We start from the raw sequence: 22,380 nt of genomic DNA, 5'->3' as shown, positions 1-22,380 counted from the left end.
GAGTCTGGATTCCAGGTCTCAGAAGCAGCTTTGAGTTGAAGGCTGGGTCTGAGACGAGCCTACGTTCTCCTCGAGGCTTAGAGGCGGGGTGGGTGCGGAGCAGAGAGGTAGGAGCCTCCCTGGGGAGGGCTCAGAGAAAGGGGTTTGGGAGCCCTGTTGGGAGCCCCCAGAAAGTGGGGCAGGTGGTGGCGGGGCTGGGGCTGCCCTCTCACAGGCTGGCAGGGCCCCTGCAGTGGTGCCCTGCACCCCCTGTCTCTCCTGGTGCAGGCCGCCACGCTGGCCGTGGTCCTGGCCCCGGGCGCGCTGCCTCCCTTCCTGCCCTGTGAGCTGCAGTCCCGCGGCCTGGTGAACTGCGACTGGCTGTTCCTCACGTCTGTGCCGCGCTTCTCGGCGGCAGCGCCCCGCGAGAACATCACCAGCCTCTCCCTGTACTCCAACCGCATCCGCCACCTCCACGACTCCGACTTCGTGCACCTGTCCAGCCTGCGCCGTCTCGACCTCAAGTGGAACTGCCCCCCCGCCGGCCTCAGCCCCATGCACTTCCCCTGCCACATGACCATCGAGCCCAACACCTTCCTGGCCGTGCCCACACTGGAGGACCTGAACCTGAGCTACAACGGCATCAGCGCCGTGCCCGCCCTGCCCAGTTCGCTCGTGTCCCTGTCCCTGAGCCGCACCAACATCCTGGTGCTGGACCCCGGGCACCTGGCAGGTCTGCACACCCTGCGCTACCTCTTCCTGGACGGCAACTGCTACTACAAGAACCCCTGCCGGCAGGCCCTGCGCGTGGCCCCGGGCGCCCTCCTCGGCCTGCGCAACCTCACGCACCTGTCGCTCAAGTACAACAACCTGACCGCGGTGCCCCGCCGCCTGCCCCCCAGCCTGGAGTACCTGCTCTTGTCCTACAACCACATCACCACCCTGGCCCCCGCCGACCTGGCCGACCTGACCGCCCTGCGCGTGCTTGACGTGGGCGGGAACTGTCGCCGCTGTGACCACGCCCGCAACCCCTGCAGGGAGTGCCCCCGCGGCTTCCCCAAGCTGCACCCCGACACCTTCAGCCACCTGAGCCGCCTCGAAGGCCTGGTGTTGAGGGACAGCTCTCTTCACAGCCTGGACCCCAGGTGGTTCCGTGGCCTGGACAACCTCCTGGTGCTGGACCTGAGCGAGAACTTCCTATACGACTGCATCACCAAAACGGAAGCCTTCCACGGCCTGGCGCGGCTGCGCAGACTCAACCTGTCCTTCAACTACCACAAGAAGGTGTCCTTCGCCCACCTGCACCTGGCGCCCTCCTTCGGGAGCCTGCTGTCCCTGCAGGAGCTGGACATGCACGGCATCTTCTTCCGCTCGCTCAGCGAGACCACGCTCCGGCCGCTGGTCCACCTGCCCGCGCTCCAGCGCCTGCATCTGCAGCTGAACTTCATCAACCAGGCCCAGCTCAGCCTCTTTGGGGCCTTCCCGGGCCTGCGCCACGTGGACCTGTCGGACAACCGCATTAGCGGAGCTGCGGAGCCGGTGGCGGCCACGGGGGAGGCGGACGGGCCGGAGCAAGCCTGGCGGCTGCCCCGGAACACAGCTCAGGGCCCGCCGGGCGCCCCTAGCTCCGAGGACTTCATGCCAAGCTGCAGGACCCTCAACTTCACCTTGGACCTTTCGCGGAACAACGTCGTGACCATCCAGCCGGAGATGTTCGCCCAGCTCTCGCGCCTCCAGTGCCTGTGCCTGAGCCACAACAGCATCTCGCAGGCAGTCAATGGCTCGCAGTTCGTGCCGCTGACCGGCCTGCGGGTGCTGGACCTGTCCCATAACAAGCTGGACCTCTACCACGGCCGCTCGTTCACCGAGCTGCCGCGCCTGGAGGCCCTGGACCTCAGCTACAACAGCCAGCCCTTCAGCATGCGCGGCGTGGGCCACAACCTCAGCTTCGTGGCGCAGCTGCCGGCCCTGCGCTACCTCAGCCTGGCGCACAACGACATCCACAGCCGCGTGTCCCAGCAGCTCCGCAGCGCCTCGCTGTGGGCCCTGGACTTCAGCGGCAACGCCTTGAGCCAGATGTGGGCGGAGGGAGACCTCTACCTGCGCTTCTTCCAAGGCCTGAGCAGCCTGGTCCACCTGGACCTGTCCCAGAACCGCCTGCACACCCTCCTGCCGCGCAACCTGGACAACCTCCCCAAGAGCCTGCAGCTGCTGCGGCTCCGTGACAACTACCTGGCTTTCTTCAACTGGAGCAGCCTGGCCCTCCTCCCCAGCCTGGAGGCCCTGGACCTGGCCGGAAACCAGCTGAAGGCCCTGAGCAACGGCAGCCTGCCCAACGGCACCCTGCTCCAGAGGCTGGACCTGAGCGGCAACAGCATCGGCTTCGTGGTGCCCGGCTTCTTCGCCCTGGCCGCCCAGCTGCGTGAGCTCAACCTCAGCGCCAACGCCCTCAAGACCATCGAGCCCTCCTGGTTCGGCTCGCTGGCGGGCGCCCTCCAAGTCCTAGACGTGACCGCCAACCCCTTGCACTGCGCCTGCGGGGCGGCCTTCGTGGACTTCCTGCTGGAGGTGCAGGCCGCCGTGCCCGGCCTGCCCAGCCACGTGCGGTGTGGCAGCCCCGGGCAGCTCCAGGGCCGCAGCATCTTCGCGCAGGACCTGCGCCTCTGCCTGGACGAGGCCCTGTCCTGGGACTGCTTCGGCCTCTCGCTGCTGGCCGTGGCCCTGAGCCTGGCGGTGCCCGTGCTGCACCACCTGTGTGGCTGGGACCTCTGGTACTGCTTCCACCTGTGCCTGGCCTGGCTGCCGCGGCGCGGGCGGCGGCGGGGCGCCGACGCCCTGCTCTACGACGCCTTCGTGGTCTTCGACAAGGCGCAGAGCTCGGTGGCCGACTGGGTGTACAACGAGCTGCGCGTGCAGCTGGAGGAGCGGCGCGGGCGCCGGGCGCTCCGCCTGTGTCTGGAGGAGCGTGACTGGCTGCCCGGCAGAACGCTCTTCGAGAACCTGTGGGCCTCAGTGTACAGCAGCCGCAAGACGCTGTTCGTGCTGGCCCACACCGACAGCGTCAGCGGCCTCTTGCGGGCCAGCTTCCTGCTGGCCCAACAGCGCCTGCTGGAGGACCGCAAGGACGTGGTGGTGCTGGTGATGCTGCGCGCCGACGCCCGCCGCTCCCGCTACGTGCGCCTGCGCCAGCGCCTCTGCCGCCAGAGCGTCCTCTTCTGGCCGCACCAGCCCAGGGGCCAGCGCAGCTTCTGGGCCCAGCTGGGCACGGCCCTGACCAGGGACAACCGCCACTTCTACAACCGGAACTTCTGCCGCGGCCCCACGACGGCCGAATAGCCGAGTGACAGCCCGGCGCCGCACGCCCCCTCCACCTGCTTGCCCGCCAGGGAGGCCTGACCTGCTGGCCCGGCCACGCCGCTGCTCTGCCTCCCCTACTCCCACCCCTGGCCTATAGGGGGCGCTCGATCAATGCGGCGGGTAGGCCAGAAGGCTAACCCTGAGCTCACGGGAGGTGTGAGTGGGAGGAAAGAAGGCAGCCTTCGCCAGGCTTTCCTCCCTGAAGCGAGGAGGGACAAGAGGTGATTTGGGAGAAATTGCCAAGCAGAAAAAGGGAGGGCCCACGAACGCAGGTCTGCAGGGCAGGGAAGGTGCTAAGGGCAGTCGTGTTTACGAGCATCTTCTCAGGGGAGTCTGAGGAAGGTCACTGAAGGTGGTCTTGGTCCTTCCCAGGCAGCAGGCCGGGTCTCCCGTCCCATTCAGGCCCCTCCCTACAGGCCCTCCTCCCCTCCCCATCCCAGGCTGCACCAGGCCGCCCAAGGCCCGCTGGGTCAGCAGCCCTCTGTTGTATATTGGCCTCAGGATCTGCCTCCCACACCGGCAGGACTGAAACTGCCTCGAGGGCAGAGAACCTGCAGGCCTGCTTCATCTCTGGCCTCTAGCAAAGTCCTGAGAGGCAGCAGCTCTGTGAGTGTTCATTCCCAAGCTGGGGGGCAGGAAAGCTTTGTGCGGAGTTCAGAGGGGTGTTTGCGCCCTCTGGTGGCCGTGCCTGTGCTGTGCCCAGGAGGCCGCGCTGGGCTGGGGAGAAGCGTCTGGGTAGGTCCCCACAGCAGGGAGCTGGGAGCCACACAAGATTCTAGAGTGAGCTCAGATCCATCCCTTTCTGTTTTCACCTAGAGTGTATGCTGGGTCTGTGTGTTCTGACATCAAAGGGAGACCTGGGTAAGCCACCACCCGGCTACAAAGGTGGGGCCTGCCTTCCCACCCCCGCCTATCACCGCCGACTGCACTTAGGTGGGAGACACAGCCATGTCTGATGAGGGTGGAGTATGTGTGTCCATTTCTATCCAGTGTAGAGTTCCAGACATCGCTTGGAGCACCAATGACCGTGTTTGGAGATAGCCAAGTGTGGGGGGAGTTGTGGGTATGTCAGACCTGGAGCCTTGGGGGTGGCTTTGGGGAGTACGCGGTGCGGCCTCACTGTCCCCACAGCTGGACCTGCCCTTCGAGGAGCAGAAGAGACGTGTGCAGCCGGACAGTTGGTGCTGGGGCCTGGGGCGGCAGGACAGTGGAACCTGCTTGGCTGGCTCAGGACAGTTGGGGGCCAGCCCAGCCACTCCAGGCCTCTGGGGTGGAAGGTTGATGCTGGCCTCAGACTTGGCTAATCTTACACAGCCTGATTGTGGGCAGCCCTGGGGTTTGGAGGGAGGGGATAGCTGGGAGAGAAATGTAGGCCGCCTTCCTCTTTCTTTCTTTCTTTTTTTTTTTTAAGATTTTATTTATTTATTTGACAGAGATAGCCAGGGAGAGAGGGAACACAAGCAGGGGGAGTGGGAGAGGAAGAAGCAGGCTCCCAGTGAACGAGCCTGATGTGGGGCTCGATCCCAGAATGCTGGGATCACGCCCTGAGCCGAAGGCAGACGCTTAACGACTGTGCCGCCCCGTTACCTTCTTGCCTGACAGAAAGACACAGGGACTCCTGGGTGGCTCAGTTGGTTAACCGTCTGCTTTTGGCTCAGGTCATGATCCTGGGGTGCTGGGATCAAGTCCCGCATGGGGCTTCCTGCTCTATGGGGAGCCTGCTTCTCCCTCTGCCTGCTGTTCCCCCTGCTTGTACTCTCTCTCTGACAAATAAATAGAATCTTTAAAAAAAAAAAAAAGAAGAAGAAGAAAGACAGAAAGGTCTGATTCACCAATTGGAAGTCCCACATGGGCTCTGTTCTGTCTTGAGGGGGCCTATTAGCTTCTGGAGAAGCGGCCCGAGGCACAGCATGGCCCCGAGTACCTCCTTGGCCTGTCCCTGGGGAGAAAAGAAAACAAGAACTGCCTTTCGGCCAGGCCGGAATCTAGGGGAGGCCCCTGCCGTGCCGCTCGTGGGCTGATCTGGCCGCATCTGGAAGCAGGAGCAGGAAGCAGGGCCTTATCCAGGGCCCCACAGTTTGCATGTGGGGAGCACCATCTGCCTCTCAGGACAGCTGCGTCTGCCCTCAAGCAGTTCCCACATAGAATCCTCATGTACCCACCCACCCACTCCTGCTCACAGTCCTGGTTCTTCTGGGGCTTCGGATTCAGAAGAGCATTTTGGAAATGAGGCACGGGGTTATGGTAGGACGGTTGGTTTGGTTTAAGTCCGTGGCCCTTGATTCAACCTGCAGAAAGAAGTTCTGCTGTCGTCTCCAGGATCTGAAGGTGCAGAGCTCCTTTATCCTAGGTCCTAGGCTCGGGTGGGGCTGGAGGAGAGGCGGCTGCCACTGCCCTGGGCTCAGGAAGGGCGCTCATGGTTAACTCCAGGCCCTCTCCCCCACACTGCTGGACATCCCCGGCCATGAGCACTAGCTGCGACCTGGCCCCGCAAGGCTGGGGAAGAGTGGGACTCCGGTCGGGCTACCTGGGCTAACCATTGGCTCTGCCATTTGGATTATCTCGGGCAGGTGACTTCCTGTTTGGAGCCTCAGTTTGCCCATCTGTAAATGGGGGGTGGCCAGGGTTACTCTGCCTGCTGTTAGAAGGCTTGGTGCTAGGGGCGCCTGGGTGGCTCAGTCGGTTAAGCGTCTGCTTTCAGCTCAGGTCATGATACCAGAGTCCTGGGATCGAGTCCCGCGTCTGGCTCCCTGCTCAGTGGACAGCCTGCTTCTCCCTCTACCTCTTCCCCTCCCCCATTTGTGCGCTCTCTCATGCTCATGCTCTCATTCTGTCTCAAATAAATAAAATCTTAAAAAAAAAAAAAAAGAAGGCTTGTGCTAATGCGTGTGGAGTTCTGAGAAACTAGCAGCCCTCGGCCATCATTGTTATGTAAGGGGCTGATGCGGAGGACAGCTAGCTGAGGCGGTAGCTATTTTCTCTCTGTGACCCGGAGACAGATCCTGCACCCAGAGCACTGAACAGGGTTCAGAGGCAGATGTGGTTGAATTAGAGGCACGTGAAGCTGGGAGCGGACTCCCGGTGTTGCCTCCTGTGTTTTTTGCTGTCGTGGGGGCAGCCAGTACTAGGCAGACATCTGGGCACAAGACTTAGGACAACCTGATAGGAGGAAGACGTAAACGTGAGGAAATTCTCCCTGCTAAGATTGGAAACGACAATTCTTTTCTCCCTCGAGGATACTTGCATGCTCCAGGCATCTGTATATTCTTGGAAAACTTGTACGACATCATACATTTCCATACTCAAGTCCTTGTTATGATGAGGGAGCTGAAGGCTAGCCAAAAACAAAGCGGAAGCTGACACCCTGCCACCACCTCCCACCCCCTACTCCTGGGCGGGACACGGGCGACACTCTACCAGGAGTCTTCCAACTACCTTAATGCCTTGCCAGAGGGAAGAACCACCTCAGCTTGATCATAGCCAGGCCTCCAGTGTCCTGAGGGTCCTCTTTAACATTAGGAAAATCCTTTTGAAACCTCCCTCGTCCTTACTTCCCCCATCTGTCACTGGTCAAGACCCCCTGTCAAGACCCTGGAGCAGCAGCTCTTTCTGCCCACGGGTCCTGTCCCCATGCTTTAATAAGACCACCTGTATGCACCAAAGTCTCAAGAATTCTTTCTTGGTCGTTGGCTCTGCACCTCACCCCCCACAAACTTCACCTATGTTCCAAAAGCACATCAGTTAGAAGCCTAGCCCAGCGCCGCATTTCGAAGCAGTTCACAAACCCTGTCCACTTCCTGCAGACCGACCTGTCCATCATCCAGTGTTCTCCCAACCCTGCGCAGCAGTGAGGACAAAAGGGGAGTGACCAATCCCGTTGACCCAGCAGACTCTGGGTCTTATGAGAAGGAAGAGGGGAGGGGATCTTGCTAAGTGTTCAGAGAGAAACAGGATCCATGCTAAAAGTCACCCTGGGAGGAAGGGGTGGAGGGGGTTCCCGGTGTGGGAGCGTGGGGGACAATGGGAAAGCCCAGCCAGCGCTCCTGAGGGAACCGGGGCTGGGAAAGCGAGTGAGGCGTGTTTCCCGAGCAGAAAGGAACCGTGTGCTGGTTGCGAGGTGACGTGACTTCCATCATGCCCAGTGGCCTGCCTAGATGCGTGGCTTTGTTTGATGGGACCAGGACTCGGCCGCTCTCTCCAGGGCCAGTCCGGAGAAGGGTGCGCCCCGGGAAGCCGTGCCAGCACAATGGGGTCCAGGGAGGAGAGAGCACAGCTGCCCTTCTAGAGATAAGAGAGGGGAGCAAGGCCAAGCATTCGCTCTGTCCTCCAGCTGCTTGCTGTCTCCGCAGCTCATCTCTGCTTTCTGGGGAAGTAGACTTGGATGTTTCCCTTGGTCCCTGTTATGGGCTGAATGTGTACTCCCCCAAATTCACGGATTAAAGCCCTAGCCCCAGTGTGCTGACATTTGGAGGTGGGACCTTTGGAGATAATTGGATGAGGTCAGGAGGTGGGGCCCTCATGATGGGATTAGTGGGTTTGGGGGGAGAGAGAGAAAGATCTCCCTCCACCCACGTTCTGAGGAAAGGTCATGTGAATTTATAGCAAGGAGAGAGTGGTCTGCAAGCCAGGAAGAGGGCTCTCACCAGGAACTGAGTCTGTGAGCACCTTGGTGTTGACCTTCCCGGCCTCTGTAACTGTGGGAAGTGGAGATCTCCTGGTGGCTGGGGTCTGCCGTGGTTATGGCAGCGGAGCGAGGAGAGCCCCCTTTCCTTTACTCAGCACACGTTGGCTCAGTGCCTGCTGTCAGGTACTGTGCTGGGCGCTGGGGATGTAGATGTGAGAAGACAGACGGGGCAGGTGACCAGCAGCGGCATAGTCACCGGGGGTGGCACCCGTGCTTTGAAGGGCAGCGCAGGAGGAGGTCAGGCGATGGTAAGAACATCAGAGGGGCTGGGCTGCCCTACCCCGGGGGCTCAGGAAAGGTCTCCTCAGGACCCTTGTCCTGTGTAAACAGAGGCCGCCACGTCATGACCCAGAGTAGCGAACTCGAGGGAAGAAAAAATGGCCTGGAACACCAAGGCCTGGAAGCCGGAGAGCACACGGGGGAGCGGAGGCCATGAGTGGGCGCCAACGCAGGGAGCAGGTGGAGCAAGGTGGGATGGGCTCCTGACCTCACAGAATGTGGTCACCCTGTGTGAGGAAGCTAGAATTTAACCTGGGTGCCACTGGAAGGCCCAGGAAAGTTCCCTGCAGAAGAGGAACATAACGCACTTTGTAATTTTGAAAGCTCTCTCGGGCTGCCATGTGGGGATGAGACTGGGGCAGATGCCAGGATGATAGCAGCAGAGGTGACAGCAAGTGGCCTGGCCCGAGATGTAGCCTACAGGTAGAACTTACAGGACTTGCCAAGAGTCTCAAGTGAGGAAAGACAGCTGGCTTCCCCGTGAGCGGCCAGCCTAAGCGGGTGGATGCCGGGAAGGCAAGGGAAGAGAAGGCAGGGGAGGTGCTGGCAGGCCCGGGTGCCCTGTGGACCTGTGGGCTTTGAGGTGCTTGTTTGACGGCAGTCAGCAGTGAACGGCTGGAACTGGAAACCCAGGGCTGGAAGAGGCCACGTGGCGGGAGGGGAAGCGCTGAGGGCAGTTACAGCTCGAGCCGCGGGTGCTCAGCATTCAGAGGACAGCTCATCAAGTCGGAGGACCGCGTTCAGGAGAGGGAAGTGGCACAGTGGCGCAGAGCAGGAAGCTGTGAAAGGGCCAGGGACGGCCATGCCCCCTGAGACCACTGGGAGGCTCAATGAGAGGAAAACAGAACCACTGGATTTGGCGAGCTAAGAGGCAAGATGTGGCAAGAAAAGAGCAGCCTCCACGGGGACCAGGATGAGGGACCAAGTGGGGCAGTGAGGCAGAAAAGAGGCAGAACAGAGGCCTGTCTGTGGCAGCAGCCAGAAGGGGGTCTGGACAGAGGGAGAGCTTGTTTATTTTTAAGGTGGACGACAAAGCCTGCTACAGGCCAAGGGGGGCCAATCTGTGACTGAGGGGGTTCGAGAGGGTTGTAGGAAGGCGCTCGGAACCAGGGGACCCAGAATACACGCGGAAGGAGTCCGAGAGGAGCGCGAACCTGCACCGACCCTGGAAGGGACACCATCCCAGGTGGAGGGGCAGACGGACTGGAGAACTCGGTGGCGACAGACAAGTGTTCCCTCCTGACTGCCCTCCCTTCAGAGGGAAGCCTGAGGCCAAGGTGGTAGCGGAGAAGGGAGGGAGGCGGGGCTGGGGCCGCCACCAGAGGGTCAGTATAGGTTTCTCACGTCACATGGCGCAACAGCACAGACCACATTGAAAGGGATGAAAAAAATGATTGCTTTGATTCAGTGGCCAATAACAGGAGGGCCCATCACTTACACAAGGATTTATTTCCAGGACTGTGCTTTTACTATAGATTAAAATTTAATATAATTTAATTCACATACAAAGACAACTCTGGAGGCTATCTGGATACGACACGGCCCAGGGTTGAGTGAGTAACTGAGGTCATGACACACTCAGGCCTGGGCAGATACCAGCTTGCTCATGCCGGAGAAGTAGGATTTCTCTCTTTCACTCATCACTTCAAAGTGCAGCGGCCTCCGGCAGAAGTTGCACTCAGCTGAGGAATGGGGCTTGAGCTCCAGCCCCACTCGCTTCCACGTGGCCAGCAGGTTCTCTGTGAGAGAAACCGGTTTTAACAAGTGAAGAGAGTATGTGTCCAAGAGAAACGCAAACACAGACCCACACAAGCACTCGAACACACACACTGGCGGCAGCGTTATCTTCCTAACTGTGAAAAAGCGCAAACGACCGAAATGTCCGCTGACGGATGGACACGCAGGGTGCTATACCCTCACCCAAGATTATCTGGTACGAGAGAGAGAGGATTCTGCTACCACGTGGACGGGCCCTGGACACACCGTGCCGTCCAGGAAGCCAGGCACGTAGGACCCACGCAGCGTTACGTGGAAAGCGAAGCGGGGGAACCTGCACAGGGGCAGAGAGGGGGTCAGCGGCTGACGGGCTGGGGAAGGGGAAACACGCAGCGGCTGCTTGTGGGTGTGCAGCTTCTCGGTGGGCTCATGAAAACGTTCTGGAATCAGACAGTGGTGACGGTTGCACAACACCACGACATACTTCGAGCCCATGGAACTGTACACTTTAAAAGGGTGAAATGAGGGGCGCCTGGGTGGCTCAGTCGGTTAAGCGTGATCTCGGGGTCATGAGACCAGGCTCCGTGCTCAGCAGGGCGTCAGCTTGGGATTCTCTCCCTCTCTCTCCCTCTTCCCATCCCCCCTCCCCCGACTCGCGCGCTCGCTCTCTAAAATAAATGACTCTGAAAAAAACAAAAGGGTGAAATTTGTGATATGTGAATTATATCTCAATAAGGCTGTTATAAAAATAAGTAAAAACTGGGAAACAAAACCCAACTCTGGCTTTGTTTTACACAGCTTCAGGAAGAAGTTGCTCCAACATCGTGCCACCGCACTGAAACGGAGCGTTCCTGGCAGAGCAGCCCCAAAGCCTGCAAGGCAGCAGGACCACGTCAGGGGGCCTCAGGAGGCAAAGGCAACCCGCGGCTGAGAGCAGCCCCTCCATCTCTGCCTTTAGGTTGGACGGAGGGTGCTGGGACCACAAGCCTTATAAAACACTGAACAATTACTCTTATGAGAAGAGGTTAGGTGGGGGGTTGCTTCATACACCAGAGAAACAGAGAGAAGCACAAAGCCGACCTCCAAAGGGCCAGGAGGCTTCTCTCTCCTCCCCTGCACCAGCCATTCCTGGGCATCTTTAAGTCATCCCGACAAGGGGGCCCTGGCAACAGTGGATGGATGAGCAGCGACCAGCCCCCAGAGCTTCTAAGTCGTGCCTGCACCCCCGAAGCGAATCCAACAACCCCATGTCTTTTACAGTTTCATACCATCTGAGAACATTGTTAGTCACGTGGAGAGAAGAAACGGATCTGAGTGCCTTTGACGGGCTTGAATCACACACACACGGCAAGGGCGGCACCGCAGCGCCGCAGGCACTCACCAAGGAAGTAGTTCATCATCTGTGGTGTGTGGTGAGGAGTGGGGGCAATCCGCAGGAGCTCCTCCCCCCGGGGCACCGTGGGGTAGTTGATGGCTTGGACGTAGATATTATGTCTGCTCATTAGTTCATCACAGACTTCGGTGTTTTTAGCGGCATCTGCGACCTGTGTGATAACAGAAGATAAGGTCAGCACAGGACAGACCACCCCTTAGCAGCGGTTCTAGTGAACACGGCAGTCGGGAGGCTCAGGCTGGAGCAGCGATGCAGGCTGCCACTGCAAGGGCCCGGGAGTGCTTAGCACGGACCAGAGAACTGAGCACATTAGAAGGAGATTTCACACTGATCTCCCTCCCAGGCTTCAAGTGCGTTGCCCCCAGCCGCCCCTCCTACCCAGGGATGTGTGTAACCGTGGGAAAGAAGCAGCTTGGATTATACCAGCTATATTCATTCTACTAATTCAACTGTGACACCAACAGGGCTACCGTTTATAGCAGAAAGGGCAAGACCTATTTCGAAATTAACTGAATAAAAACCCAGACTTCAAAGCTACCCAAGTGGAGTCTTCCGGAACTTTTTAGACAGAAGCTCTTTTAAGGCTAGTGCTTGGGAGAAGGAACCTCTGCCCTAGCCTGCTGGATTCAAAGGCTTCATTCTCACTGTGAAGTCAGCCAAAGGCAGAAACAGAGCAGAGGGCCGCTGACTACAGCCCCCTGCCCCAGCAGTCACCCTGCCCCAGCCCAACTTCCGGAAGGTGTGAACCGCAACATCCCAGGTCACGTGCAGAGGCACAGCCCCCAGCACGTCCAGTCCCAGACAGGTCATTACCCGCACAGGGATGATGTGACTGGGGCAGTGGACGACCGGGAGGCCCGCATCCATGAGCATCTGCCTCATGAGCTTGACGTTGCGTTGGTGCTGGCGGCGAAGCGCCCGCCCCTCGGCGCTCTTCAGGATCCGCACCGACTCCAGGGCTCCAGCCAGCAGCATGGGCGGCAGGGAGGTGGTGAAGATGAAGCCGGCCGCGTAGGACCGCACGGTGTCGATCAGAGAACTCGTGCTGGCGATGTACCCTCCGACACAGCCAAAGGCTTTGCCTGCGAGGAGACAGCCTCATTTACTCCGGCAACAGCGCCTATATGCGCTCAGCACGGCACCTCCCAGCCTCACAGCCCTTTCCTCTTTATCCTCTCTACGTGCCCTAAGACTCAGGTCAAGGGATGCCCACCTATTTCTGAAGGGGAGAAAGTGCAGGAGGTTAGAGTCCTCCCCTAAATCACAGGACCAAGCCGGTGTCCAACAAGGACCAAGAACAGGGCCCCACACCAGTCCTGGCACTGACCGACCAGCCCCGGGTGCCTGAACAGCACGCTGCAGCCTCTCTTCCCCCGCCTTTCCCACCCGGACTCGCTGATCTGCCAGCGGGCCAGGGGCCACCTCCCACGGCGTGCACGGTGTGCCACTGGCACTGTCCTCCCACCGCGAGCATCACCCCACAGCCAGAATATAACCCAGCTAAGCCATGAGTTGTTTTGATGTGACCAGTATTATTTCCTACCGAAGTAAACACAGCACTCTGACAAGCAGCACTGCCCAGAGAAATATGAAAACTCAGAACCTGTTAGGGTTGATTTAGAGCCAAGCTCATTTCTCAATTCTCCTCAAATCCTTTTGTATAATCTACATCTCAAGTTTCAGGATTAAGACCGCAGAAGAGTCCTTCTAGATGTTAACACTGTGTTCTGTAATGAACATTCCTGGTTGAACCCCATGCAGGGCTGGGTTGGTGTTAAGCTCTTACAGTGGAAAATTTCTCTCCAGCCTGTTCCAGCACCCAGTGACTGTACCTTCATAAAGCCCACATCACAAGAGCTCTTTGAGAGAAAAGGGTTGTTTTGCTGGAATTAAGACACATGAACGAGTGCTTTCCTCCTGGCGAGGCTCTGCCCTGCAACCCCTGGGCTCTCCTGGTCTACCCAAGGTTCTCAGCACCCTGACGGTGCCGAAGGGGACACTTTTTGGCCTGCCCTTCCTTTACCAAGTGCAGGCTGTGAACGGGCATTTTAGCTAAATGTGACCTGGGTCTCCAACCGCCTTACTAAATTTGAGACCCTCAGATTTGTTTAATTCACATTTTCATCTCCCTAGAGTCCTCCCAGGCAAAGAGAATGTCTACGGTAACTGCACACAACTCATTCATCTTCTCCACAAAAATGGAGGTAGGGTCTGTTATCTCCATTATATAAGTGTCCCTACTTTTCCAAAGTTGTTATGCCACCTCACTTTTATGAGAAACCTACTTAGTACTTGTTTTCGCTAACAGGAAGAAATCTGAAGAGGAGTTTCACTTTTACGATAAAAAGTGAAAAGTGAAAACAGCCTTTGGTGGGTGGCAGCGAGCCATGACAGAGGCAAGCGTGCACCCCAAACTGTGAGAGCGGCCCCGCCAAGCCCCTGCCCCGGGAACTGCGGCCGGCACCCCAGCAGCAGGCCGCCACAGCTCTGACCTGGGTCTGTGAGCACCTGTGCCTGTGCTTTATGCCACACTGGCTTATGGAAGGTTTCAAAGGAACACTCTACTTTAGGGTAGTGGGGAAACCTATATTGGTGAGGAAGCTGAGGGGCAGAGACGAACTACCAGCCCAAGGTCACACAACTGGGGAGCGGGGCAGACAGGATTCACAGCCAGCAGGCAGCACGGCGACAGCGCCCAGCTCCGGGACACAATGCTTCTCACCCAGGAGGAGCAAATACGAAGTAGAGCTCAGTGCTTCACGACACCTGAACCTACAGGTCCTCATGAATGCTCCAGGAGAACAGCACTATATATATATATGTATATATATGTGTGTGTATATATACATATATGTATATATGTGTGTGTGTGTATATATATATATTTTTTTAATATAAGGAAACAATTTGAAGGACAGAGAGTAAAGGCTGTCACCATAGCATGTAGCTAGAACCGGAACTACATTTGGAATGAGCTCGAATGGCAACAAAGAGTATTTCTGTCATGTGAGGCTGTGAGATTTACTTTGGTTCTGGGAGCCATGCCTCCATAATTCAAGGGATTCTGCTAAGCTGTACCACCACTGAGAAGATACAAACTCATCCAGAAAGCGGGCCAGGCTTTATAGGCCATCACCCTGACTCCTCACCTGATCCCAGCTAGCCCCTGGCCTTGTTGGGAGAATAAAATTGTAGTGCAGATTACAGAATGTGTAGAGTGTACATACCAAGTGTTCCAGAAATGATGTCCATTTTGGGCATAACTCCGTCCCGATCGCCAATCCCTCCGCCTCGAGCCCCGTACAGTCCCACTGCGTGGACCTCGTCCACGAAGGTGATCGCTCCAAACTCATGCGCCACATCACACAGCTCTTCCAGTGGGCACACTGCTCCTGAGGAGAGAACACACGCTACTCTGAAGAGCTTGCTACTTCACAAATTTCTGTTTTGATAAGAGTCAGAACAAAATAACTTCTGTTCTAAGGGTATCATTTTTAATAGTGGGAAAAACAATGAGCTTCCCCCAGTTTCTAGGTTATCTTGGGGTCTCAGAGCCTAGTAAAAGCCAGAATAGAAAATCTACATTCACCCAACCTATACAATAACCACCAAATACAAAATCCTAGCAGAGTAAAAAGAAATTGCAAAAACAAAATGAGCATCACACTTTCAAAGAGTCCAGGCCTAGTTTTTCATCTAAGGTTTCAGACTGGCCTCTGCTTACTTACCATCCATTGAGTGGACGGTTTCAAATGCGACAATCTTGGGGACCGACGGGTCAGATCTTTGCAGCAGTTCTCTGAGGTGGCTGACATCATTGTGGCGGAAGATGTACTTTGGCACCCGGCTGTTCCGAATCCCTTGGATCATGGAGGCATGGTTCCCAGAATCGGAGTAAATCTCACAGCCTAACATGACAAAAACAAAACCAAAACGCTACTTACTGCCATCTGCACCAAAGACAAGTTATTTCCTAGACAGGGACAATGGACTTTGCCCCGAAAGTGCTGCTTTGTCCAGTAGGAAAGATACTCCTGGCCAGTTTCTTCCTGGGAAAATCGTCAGCTAGTGCTTCTCCTTTGAGAAGGCCCACAGGTGTAGAATAACCCAATGGCAGACAACCAATCTGCTTTTAAAATCTGGCCACCTCGTGCCAAACTCCATCAAAAGATAACTACCAATGATTAAGAGAATTCGCCAAAGGATTTTCCTCGAATACAAAGCACATCTGAAACAATTAGCTTAAGGACGAGACCTTCGTTAGTATCGTCTGCCACTGCTACCTCTCACATGCAGTGAGCACTTCATGTTTCAAGAAAAAAATGCTCCCAGATACGTTCATTGCTCTTAACTGTTTTCGGTAAGTCCTCTGTGTTGTCAATATCCCTGCTATTCCTAAGAAACCCAAAAAACTCTAAGGCACCCAGGACAGGCTTCCTTACCTGGCATCATCCTAGCCAGAGTGAAGAGGGTTGAGTCATTGGCCACAAAGCACGAGGAAAACAAGAGTGCTGCATCTTTCCCATGTAAATCGGCCAGCTCCTGCTCCAGGTCCACATGGAATTTACTAGTTCCAGAAATATTTCTAGTACCACCTGCTCCAGCACCATGCTGTTTCAACGTCTCCCTTTAATTTAAAAAAAAAGGGGGGGGGCAGACAGAAAATAAACCTCATGGTTCTGGACACTATGTGAATCATTCCTCTCCCTAGGAGCTAGGACACTGAATCTTATGCTCCTCTAGCAAGTCTCTCACGGTGAAACCAGGGGCCAGAAGTTTCAACTGACTTCATCTTTAGACTAGCTGGCAGGTGTCAACACTAGGGTGTTGGTGAGGAGATCCTGACTACCTCTAGGGATCGTCAAGAACAAGTGTTTATCAGTCACTAGGTACTTAGTATTTGCAGAGTTAACTTACTACGGTGTCTTCTCTCTGACAAACAAGCTTCTCTCCAAACAACATGTGTCTCTACAGGGACATCTTGGATGGTGGTTATCTGAAGCTAAACCCTCCAGAAACTAGTCCCATAGTATTAAGAGAGATCTATTACTACACCTCAGACTGGACTCTAGCAAGCCTCCTTAGAGATTTTGGCAAGCAACCCTCTCCGGTGCCTCCAGCCATGGCGAACCTCCTGAAGCACACGAATGACGGCATCTACCACCCTTGTTACTGTCTTCCCTCCAGTGCTGCCAGATTCGTATCTTTCCATCCGCCCGTGCAAAGCGGCCTGGGGTTGCAGGCGCGCTCACTTGAGGAGTGGTAGGAAGTGAACGGACACGAGTAGTCAATGAGCTCATACACTCGAACCCTTACACACAAAGGGGCTCCACCACCTGCCCGTGAACTCTGGTCTAAAAGTCATCTGTGGATATCTTTAAAGGCTAGGAGAGTATTTTGTGATGGCACACTTTCAGCTTCTGAATATGGCCCCCATTAAAGATCCAATCCCTCTAATCATCCACGTCTTGCCAAATGACGTCGGTGGTATCTGCAAGCGGAGGGCTACTTACATGACAGCCCCGCACACTCGTGGGTGGCGACTCATTCCTAGGTAGTCATTGCTACACCAGACTGACACCTGCTTTTTGGTGATGAGAGAGTCTGAATAGTCGTCTGCCATGGGGAAGATGTGAGCCCTCCGGTTCACAGTTTTAAAAACTCGATAGGTATGGTCATTCTTTTTCTCATCAATTTTCTTCTCGAAGAAACGATCATATTGAAAAGTAGAAACAGCTAAAAACCAAACAAAAGACAGGACAGATGGATGGTTAGGAAGCACATCTGGGTTTTGGCAAAAGACCTGGGTTCCAACCCCAGCTTGGTCATCCAACAGCAGGGCGCTTCTGGACAAGTTAACGAAGTACTCATGTGAGCAAGTCATAGGACATCCTCATCTTGAGACCGTGAAGGTCTCAAATGAGACTTGGGTATGCCAATTGTTTAGCACAGAGCCAGGGCACAGAAGGCAGGTTACCAACAGGGTTCGTGCTTAGTACGGCCAAGAACACCCACCTGCACCAAAGCAAGAGACGTGGCTTCTAACTCACCATGCAATTTTGTGGTTAATCTAATGTATGTTTAAGTTAAAAACGCTCTTATGCATCAGGCAAAGAACAATGAGACCTACATTTTGGCAAGTTATCTTGAAGAAGATGGGACACTCTTTCTGGTCTTTGCTTTCGCATGATATCCTGGAAGTTCTTCAGCAGTCCACTTGGCTCCCCTTCGTCAGCCTTCACACTAATTACACTGGGGTTCACTGAGGTTTGGGCAACCTCTGTAACAAAGGTAACAAGAAGAAAAGTATTCTGAGTTCATAATACTTTCCAGAAACATTGTAAAAAATGAATTACTGCCTAGTTCACCAAAAAAAGCTGATCATAACCAAAGTTAGTAGCAACTGAGTGTATGAAGCTTTTTTCCTTCTATTTTAATGGGCGACCCCTGGTGTTGTTTTGTTTTCTGAGCTACCAGACAGCTTTAATGAATATTAGAGCCCAAAGCTTTCTAATTGGTTGGCAGGTCTTCCCCACCTTCCTACTCCACCAACCCTAATCTCAGTTTTCTCCATGGAAGACGATTCTGGCCATATGCATCATTTCTGCTGGTGAGGTCTCCTGGGGACTTCTGGTGCTCTGTGGCTATCGCCACAACTGGAATTAAGATTTAATGACCATCTGTAAGACACATAGCTTGGGAGTCCTAAGACCCTCAATTACTGTGGGAACACTATTTTTTACCTTTTATCCCACCCGATGGCAGGAAAGAAACAAAGGGCAGTTGGTAACAGCTTACGCCAGCAGGGTATTTTCAGAAATGAAGCAATTACTACAAAAAGTGGTCACATCCTACGTGCACACACACCAGAAAGAAAGTCCCACATTTTTCATGCAGTCGTCTGACTGCCTATCTTGATGACCTTCCTCCTTGGCCCTAAAAGAGGAAGTTTTTTATACAAATGCTACCCTAATAATAGCTCATACATCAACTGGAAGGATCAAAAGAACCAAAAGGACCTCTTCGCTCTTCCTCCTGGTTCCAGCATGTGTTTACCTTTCCTCACGGCATGCATTTCCTGCACATCCTCCTGAAGCTCTAGACTGGCTTTGCGGAAGACGCTGCTGCCCTTCTGGCTCATCTGGGCCGCCAGGAAAGGGCATTTGCTCGCAGTGCCCTGGCTCGTGGCAAGGGACGGATGTCCAGACGGAAGCTGCGTGCCATCTGGAGTCTGCTGGGATCCGTCAGCAGCCTGCTGAACCTCGGCCTTGGCAGTTTTGTCCTCTGGGGGGTGAAATGGAAAAACCGAAGCATCAGATCTGGTTGCACAATACACAAGAAAGCCCCTGTTTCTCTTACTGCCTCAAAGACAAGCTTTATACTTACTCTCCCCCCACATTTCAGGCGCAAGTTTATTTCTATTAAGTTCTGCTAATTGAACTGTTTTCTCATCTGCCTCACTGGAAAACAATGTTCCTGAGAGGAGTTAATTGGCACGATCCAGCTATCTCTCAAAGCCATATTTCTCCCTTATAAATCCACCAAAAAGGTGTATTTTCCTAGTATCCTCTAGTTTCAGAACTCTAGCCTAGAGTTCTTGAGTTGGAGGATTCCCAGTAAATCTACCCAAAGGACACACAGCATATTTCACGAGAGGACACACTCTTGAAGGTAAATAGAAGCGTTCATACAATTTTTTTCTCCGCCAATATTTTTGAAACAGTTTCTTGACAAAGAAGCTTGCTGTTGCTTAACATATAAATTACTGATTATCTTAACAGAAGAAATTAGGATAAAAGTGGGATTTTTCAATTGTCGTCTAATAGAGTTCAAGTTATTAGTATGCTGAGAAAAATCACATCCACACGGCTCATCTACCTGCTCATCTGAGTGCATCAAAGAAGCGCGCGGACTTAACGCAGCGCCGGTAACGGAGCTTCTAGCCACAGTGACTTTCCTCTCCCCCGGAGCAAACTCATTTACCTTTCTTCTAGCAAAGGCTTACTCTGCATCATCCTGGAATACTGTGAGTCGGAGGCTAACCTTTCCTACAACTTGGGTAAGATGTCTCAATACAGTTTTTATTAAAATCTTCTAGGAAGTCAAAAAATTTGCTTTGAAGTTCATTTCATTCATTATAAAAGTAATAGACATTCACTGTGGGAAATCCAGAATCATAGTGTTCCATCCCTCAAAGAATAACCATTACAGGCATCTAGGTAAATTATCTTTTTTCCCTATGTACAAGTTTAAAAAAAGTTTTACCTATTCTGCATGTGTCTGCTTAGTTTTCCCTTTTCATTATAAAGATCTGCCTAAGCTGGTAAACAGTTTGTGAACGTCATTGGCAACGGCCGCGTGAGAGTCTACCAAGTGAACAAGCCACATTCTACTCGACTTCCTCTACGCCGGGGACAGAACCGTAGAAGAGTATTTTGATTGTTCAGTAAAAACAACAAAAACAAAACTAAATCCTAAAAGAGGAAAGAGGAAAAGAAACCCTACAAAGGATTAAATCCCTTCTGCTTACAGAAACAAAACAAAACAAAACACTCCTTTCTTACAAGAACACATCCAGAGAATACACCTGCGAGAGCCTGTAAGGTGAATTATTCTCTAGGATTAAGTGAAACCTGAAAAGCCTCATCCTCTCCTGGTACAGCCAGACCAAAACAAAAGCAAACTCTGATCTCTTTATTAAAAACAAAATTTACAAATTTACATATAAAATAAAGATACATGTGTTTAAAAAAAACACTACTTAACAAATTCTGTATGATTCCATTTATTGAGTTTCCTACAGCAGGCAAATTCATAGAGACAGAAAGTAGAATGGTGTTTGCCAGGGGGCAGGGGAGGGGCATTTAGTGTTGAAGGAGCACAGCTTCAGTTTGGGATGTTGAAGCCCTCTGGAAGTTGGACGGCGGTGACAGTTGCAACATAATATGAATGTACTTAATACCACTGAACTGTACAATTGGTAAGAGATGGTAAGTTTTATGTTAAGTGCATTTTACCACAATAAAAAAATAATTTAAAAAAGAAAAAAGTCACAACTTTAAAAGCCAAAAGCTTCCACTCAATTTTGCCACAAACCTAAAACTGCTCCAAAAAGTAAAGTCTATTAATTAAAAAAAAAAAAAAAAAAAAAAGCCAAAGGGCCAAATATTTAATGAAGGAAAGGTTAAAATAGAACATTCCAACTTTTTTTTTTTTTAAGTAGTGGGGAGCTCAATGTGGGGCTTGAACTCATGACCCTGAGATCAAGACCTGAGCTGAGATCAAGAGTCAGCCACTTCACCGACAGCCACCCAGGCGCCCCAGAACATTCCAACTTTATATTTACACGAATGAGGTACTGATGAACGCTAAAACTCCAACAGAAACCGACATGCAATCCAGAAACCTATAAGGTGCATACAGGCCACTGTCTCACTTTTAAAGATGGGAAAACGAAAGGGCCCACTTCCGGGGTTAGGATGACAATTATGAGATACTCCATGCAAAGAACCAAGCCTGGCATAGAGTAAAACCCCCTCAGTTACTGTGCCCCTCGTCACTGCTACGGACTACAAGTGCTTCTAGTCTAGTGATGAACGCAAACACTGCCACCTCCTACATTATTGCCAATGACACTTACTCTCATTAGCTGGGGGGGTTTCTTTGACCTGCTGGCAGTGTACTGCCGAAGTGGACAGGGCCCGAGGAGCTGGCTTGCCCCCAACTTCCATCATCTTAGGGCAGTTTTGGGCATAGAACAACAGAGATTTTCCTGCCTTCTGCAGAAAGGCCTGAGGCACTCGGGATAAGAATGGGCAGCGGCGAACAACAGTCTCCATGTCCGAGAGGGTACACTGATCCTAAAGAAAGACAAGGAGTGACATCAACACTTGTTAATAATCAGGCAAATACCACTGCGAGGTCACTGGGTGCAGGTGTCACCTGCAGTTTATAACAAGAGTACCCTTATACCAAGTCTCACTCAAAAATGTCTAAGGACGGCACTCATGTGGGACTCAACTAAGGAGTGGTAACCATACTCACTTCTTCTTTCATTCCCCAGCTCTACACAAAAGCACCTGCAAAGCAACTTTACCAAGTGAAGTAAATGCCGATCGATGATTAACAACCAAGGGGCTGGAACAACGAGGGACAGGTCGGGAACAGGTTTGGGAGGTCGGGGAGATGCACCGTGCAGATAAGACACCTTGGCGTACACCCAGGTGAGGTGAGGCTAGGGAAGAAGCCACTGTCATCCATCCAGGCAGAGAGGACTCACAGGGATCCTGAACTTCTGGTCCTCACAGCCCCAAATCTGAGGAAGGCACCCAGCTGGGCTCTGGGTCCCTGAGGCAAGGGTTTCCTCGAGGTCATCCTCCACAGCTCCAACAGGACAGAATTGAGAAACGAGGGGCCATAAAGAAGGGCAGGGGTAGGAGGGGACGCGGTTGGGGCTAACTGGGGAGAGGCAGGAGCTGTCAAGGGCGTTAGGTCTGGAGTTAGGTGGTGGTCCCGGGCAGGGGGAGGTCAGAGGTTATCTGGGGTCGAGGGCTTGAGAATAACGGGAAAAAGAAATTCTGAAGAAGCGGCCGGTTAAAAGGGAATGTAGAAAGGGGGCCGAACGGGGGAAACTGAAGCAGCCCAATGGGCTAAGGGTCTGGGAGATGAACGCTGACCCCAAGGAGGCGGGTGACGGGAGCAGTGGGGGATGGGGTCCTAACGACCGGGCGAGCGGGGCGCGGGCTGCCAGGACACGCGGGGGCTTTCCTGGCCGGCGCCGCACCCAGAGCGCGGGCCCTCACCTGCGCGGGGCACTGTGGAGGAGGAGGAGGAGGCGGCGGCTGCGACGGCGACGGCAGGCACCCAAGCCAAATCGAAACAACCCGTTGCCCTTGTCGGCGAGAAGCCTCAGGCCGCGAGCGCCGTCGTCCTAATATACAGCCGGAGGGAGCGCTGCGCATGCGCTATGGGC

At 54.1% G+C, this 22,380-nt stretch overlaps 2 protein-coding genes across 3 annotated transcripts in view; one reads left to right on the top strand and one right to left on the bottom strand.

The window, feature by feature from the left end:
• Positions 1 to 10,713, top strand: part of LOC113256944 (twinfilin-2) — a 24,534-nt gene extending 13,821 nt beyond the window's left edge. For both annotated transcript variants that reach the window (XM_044384887.3, XM_044384886.3), the window contains one exon: positions 223 to 10,713. In XM_044384887.3, the coding sequence (XP_044240822.2) occupies positions 223 to 3,315 (3,093 nt within the window). In that variant the 3' untranslated portion in view covers positions 3,316 to 10,713. The remainder of the gene's footprint in view (positions 1 to 222) is intronic.
• ALAS1 (5'-aminolevulinate synthase 1) lies at positions 9,764 to 22,380 on the bottom strand. Its single transcript, XM_026500967.4, has 11 exons — positions 22,211 to 22,380; positions 21,049 to 21,268; positions 18,465 to 18,692; positions 17,539 to 17,688; positions 16,922 to 17,144; positions 15,851 to 16,035; positions 15,137 to 15,316; positions 14,636 to 14,800; positions 12,222 to 12,490; positions 11,397 to 11,559; positions 9,764 to 10,038 (listed from the first exon to the last, which is right to left on the bottom strand). The coding sequence occupies exons 1-11, from the start codon at positions 22,367 to 22,369 to the stop codon at positions 9,878 to 9,880; spliced, it is 2,103 nt and encodes a 700-aa protein (XP_026356752.2). The 5' UTR covers positions 22,370 to 22,380; the 3' UTR covers positions 9,764 to 9,877.

Source organism: Ursus arctos, unplaced genomic scaffold (assembly GCF_023065955.2).
Source record: "Ursus arctos isolate Adak ecotype North America unplaced genomic scaffold, UrsArc2.0 scaffold_14, whole genome shotgun sequence".
Classification (NCBI taxonomy): Eukaryota; Metazoa; Chordata; class Mammalia; order Carnivora; family Ursidae; genus Ursus; species Ursus arctos.
This window is presented reverse-complemented; position numbering and strand designations above follow the sequence as displayed.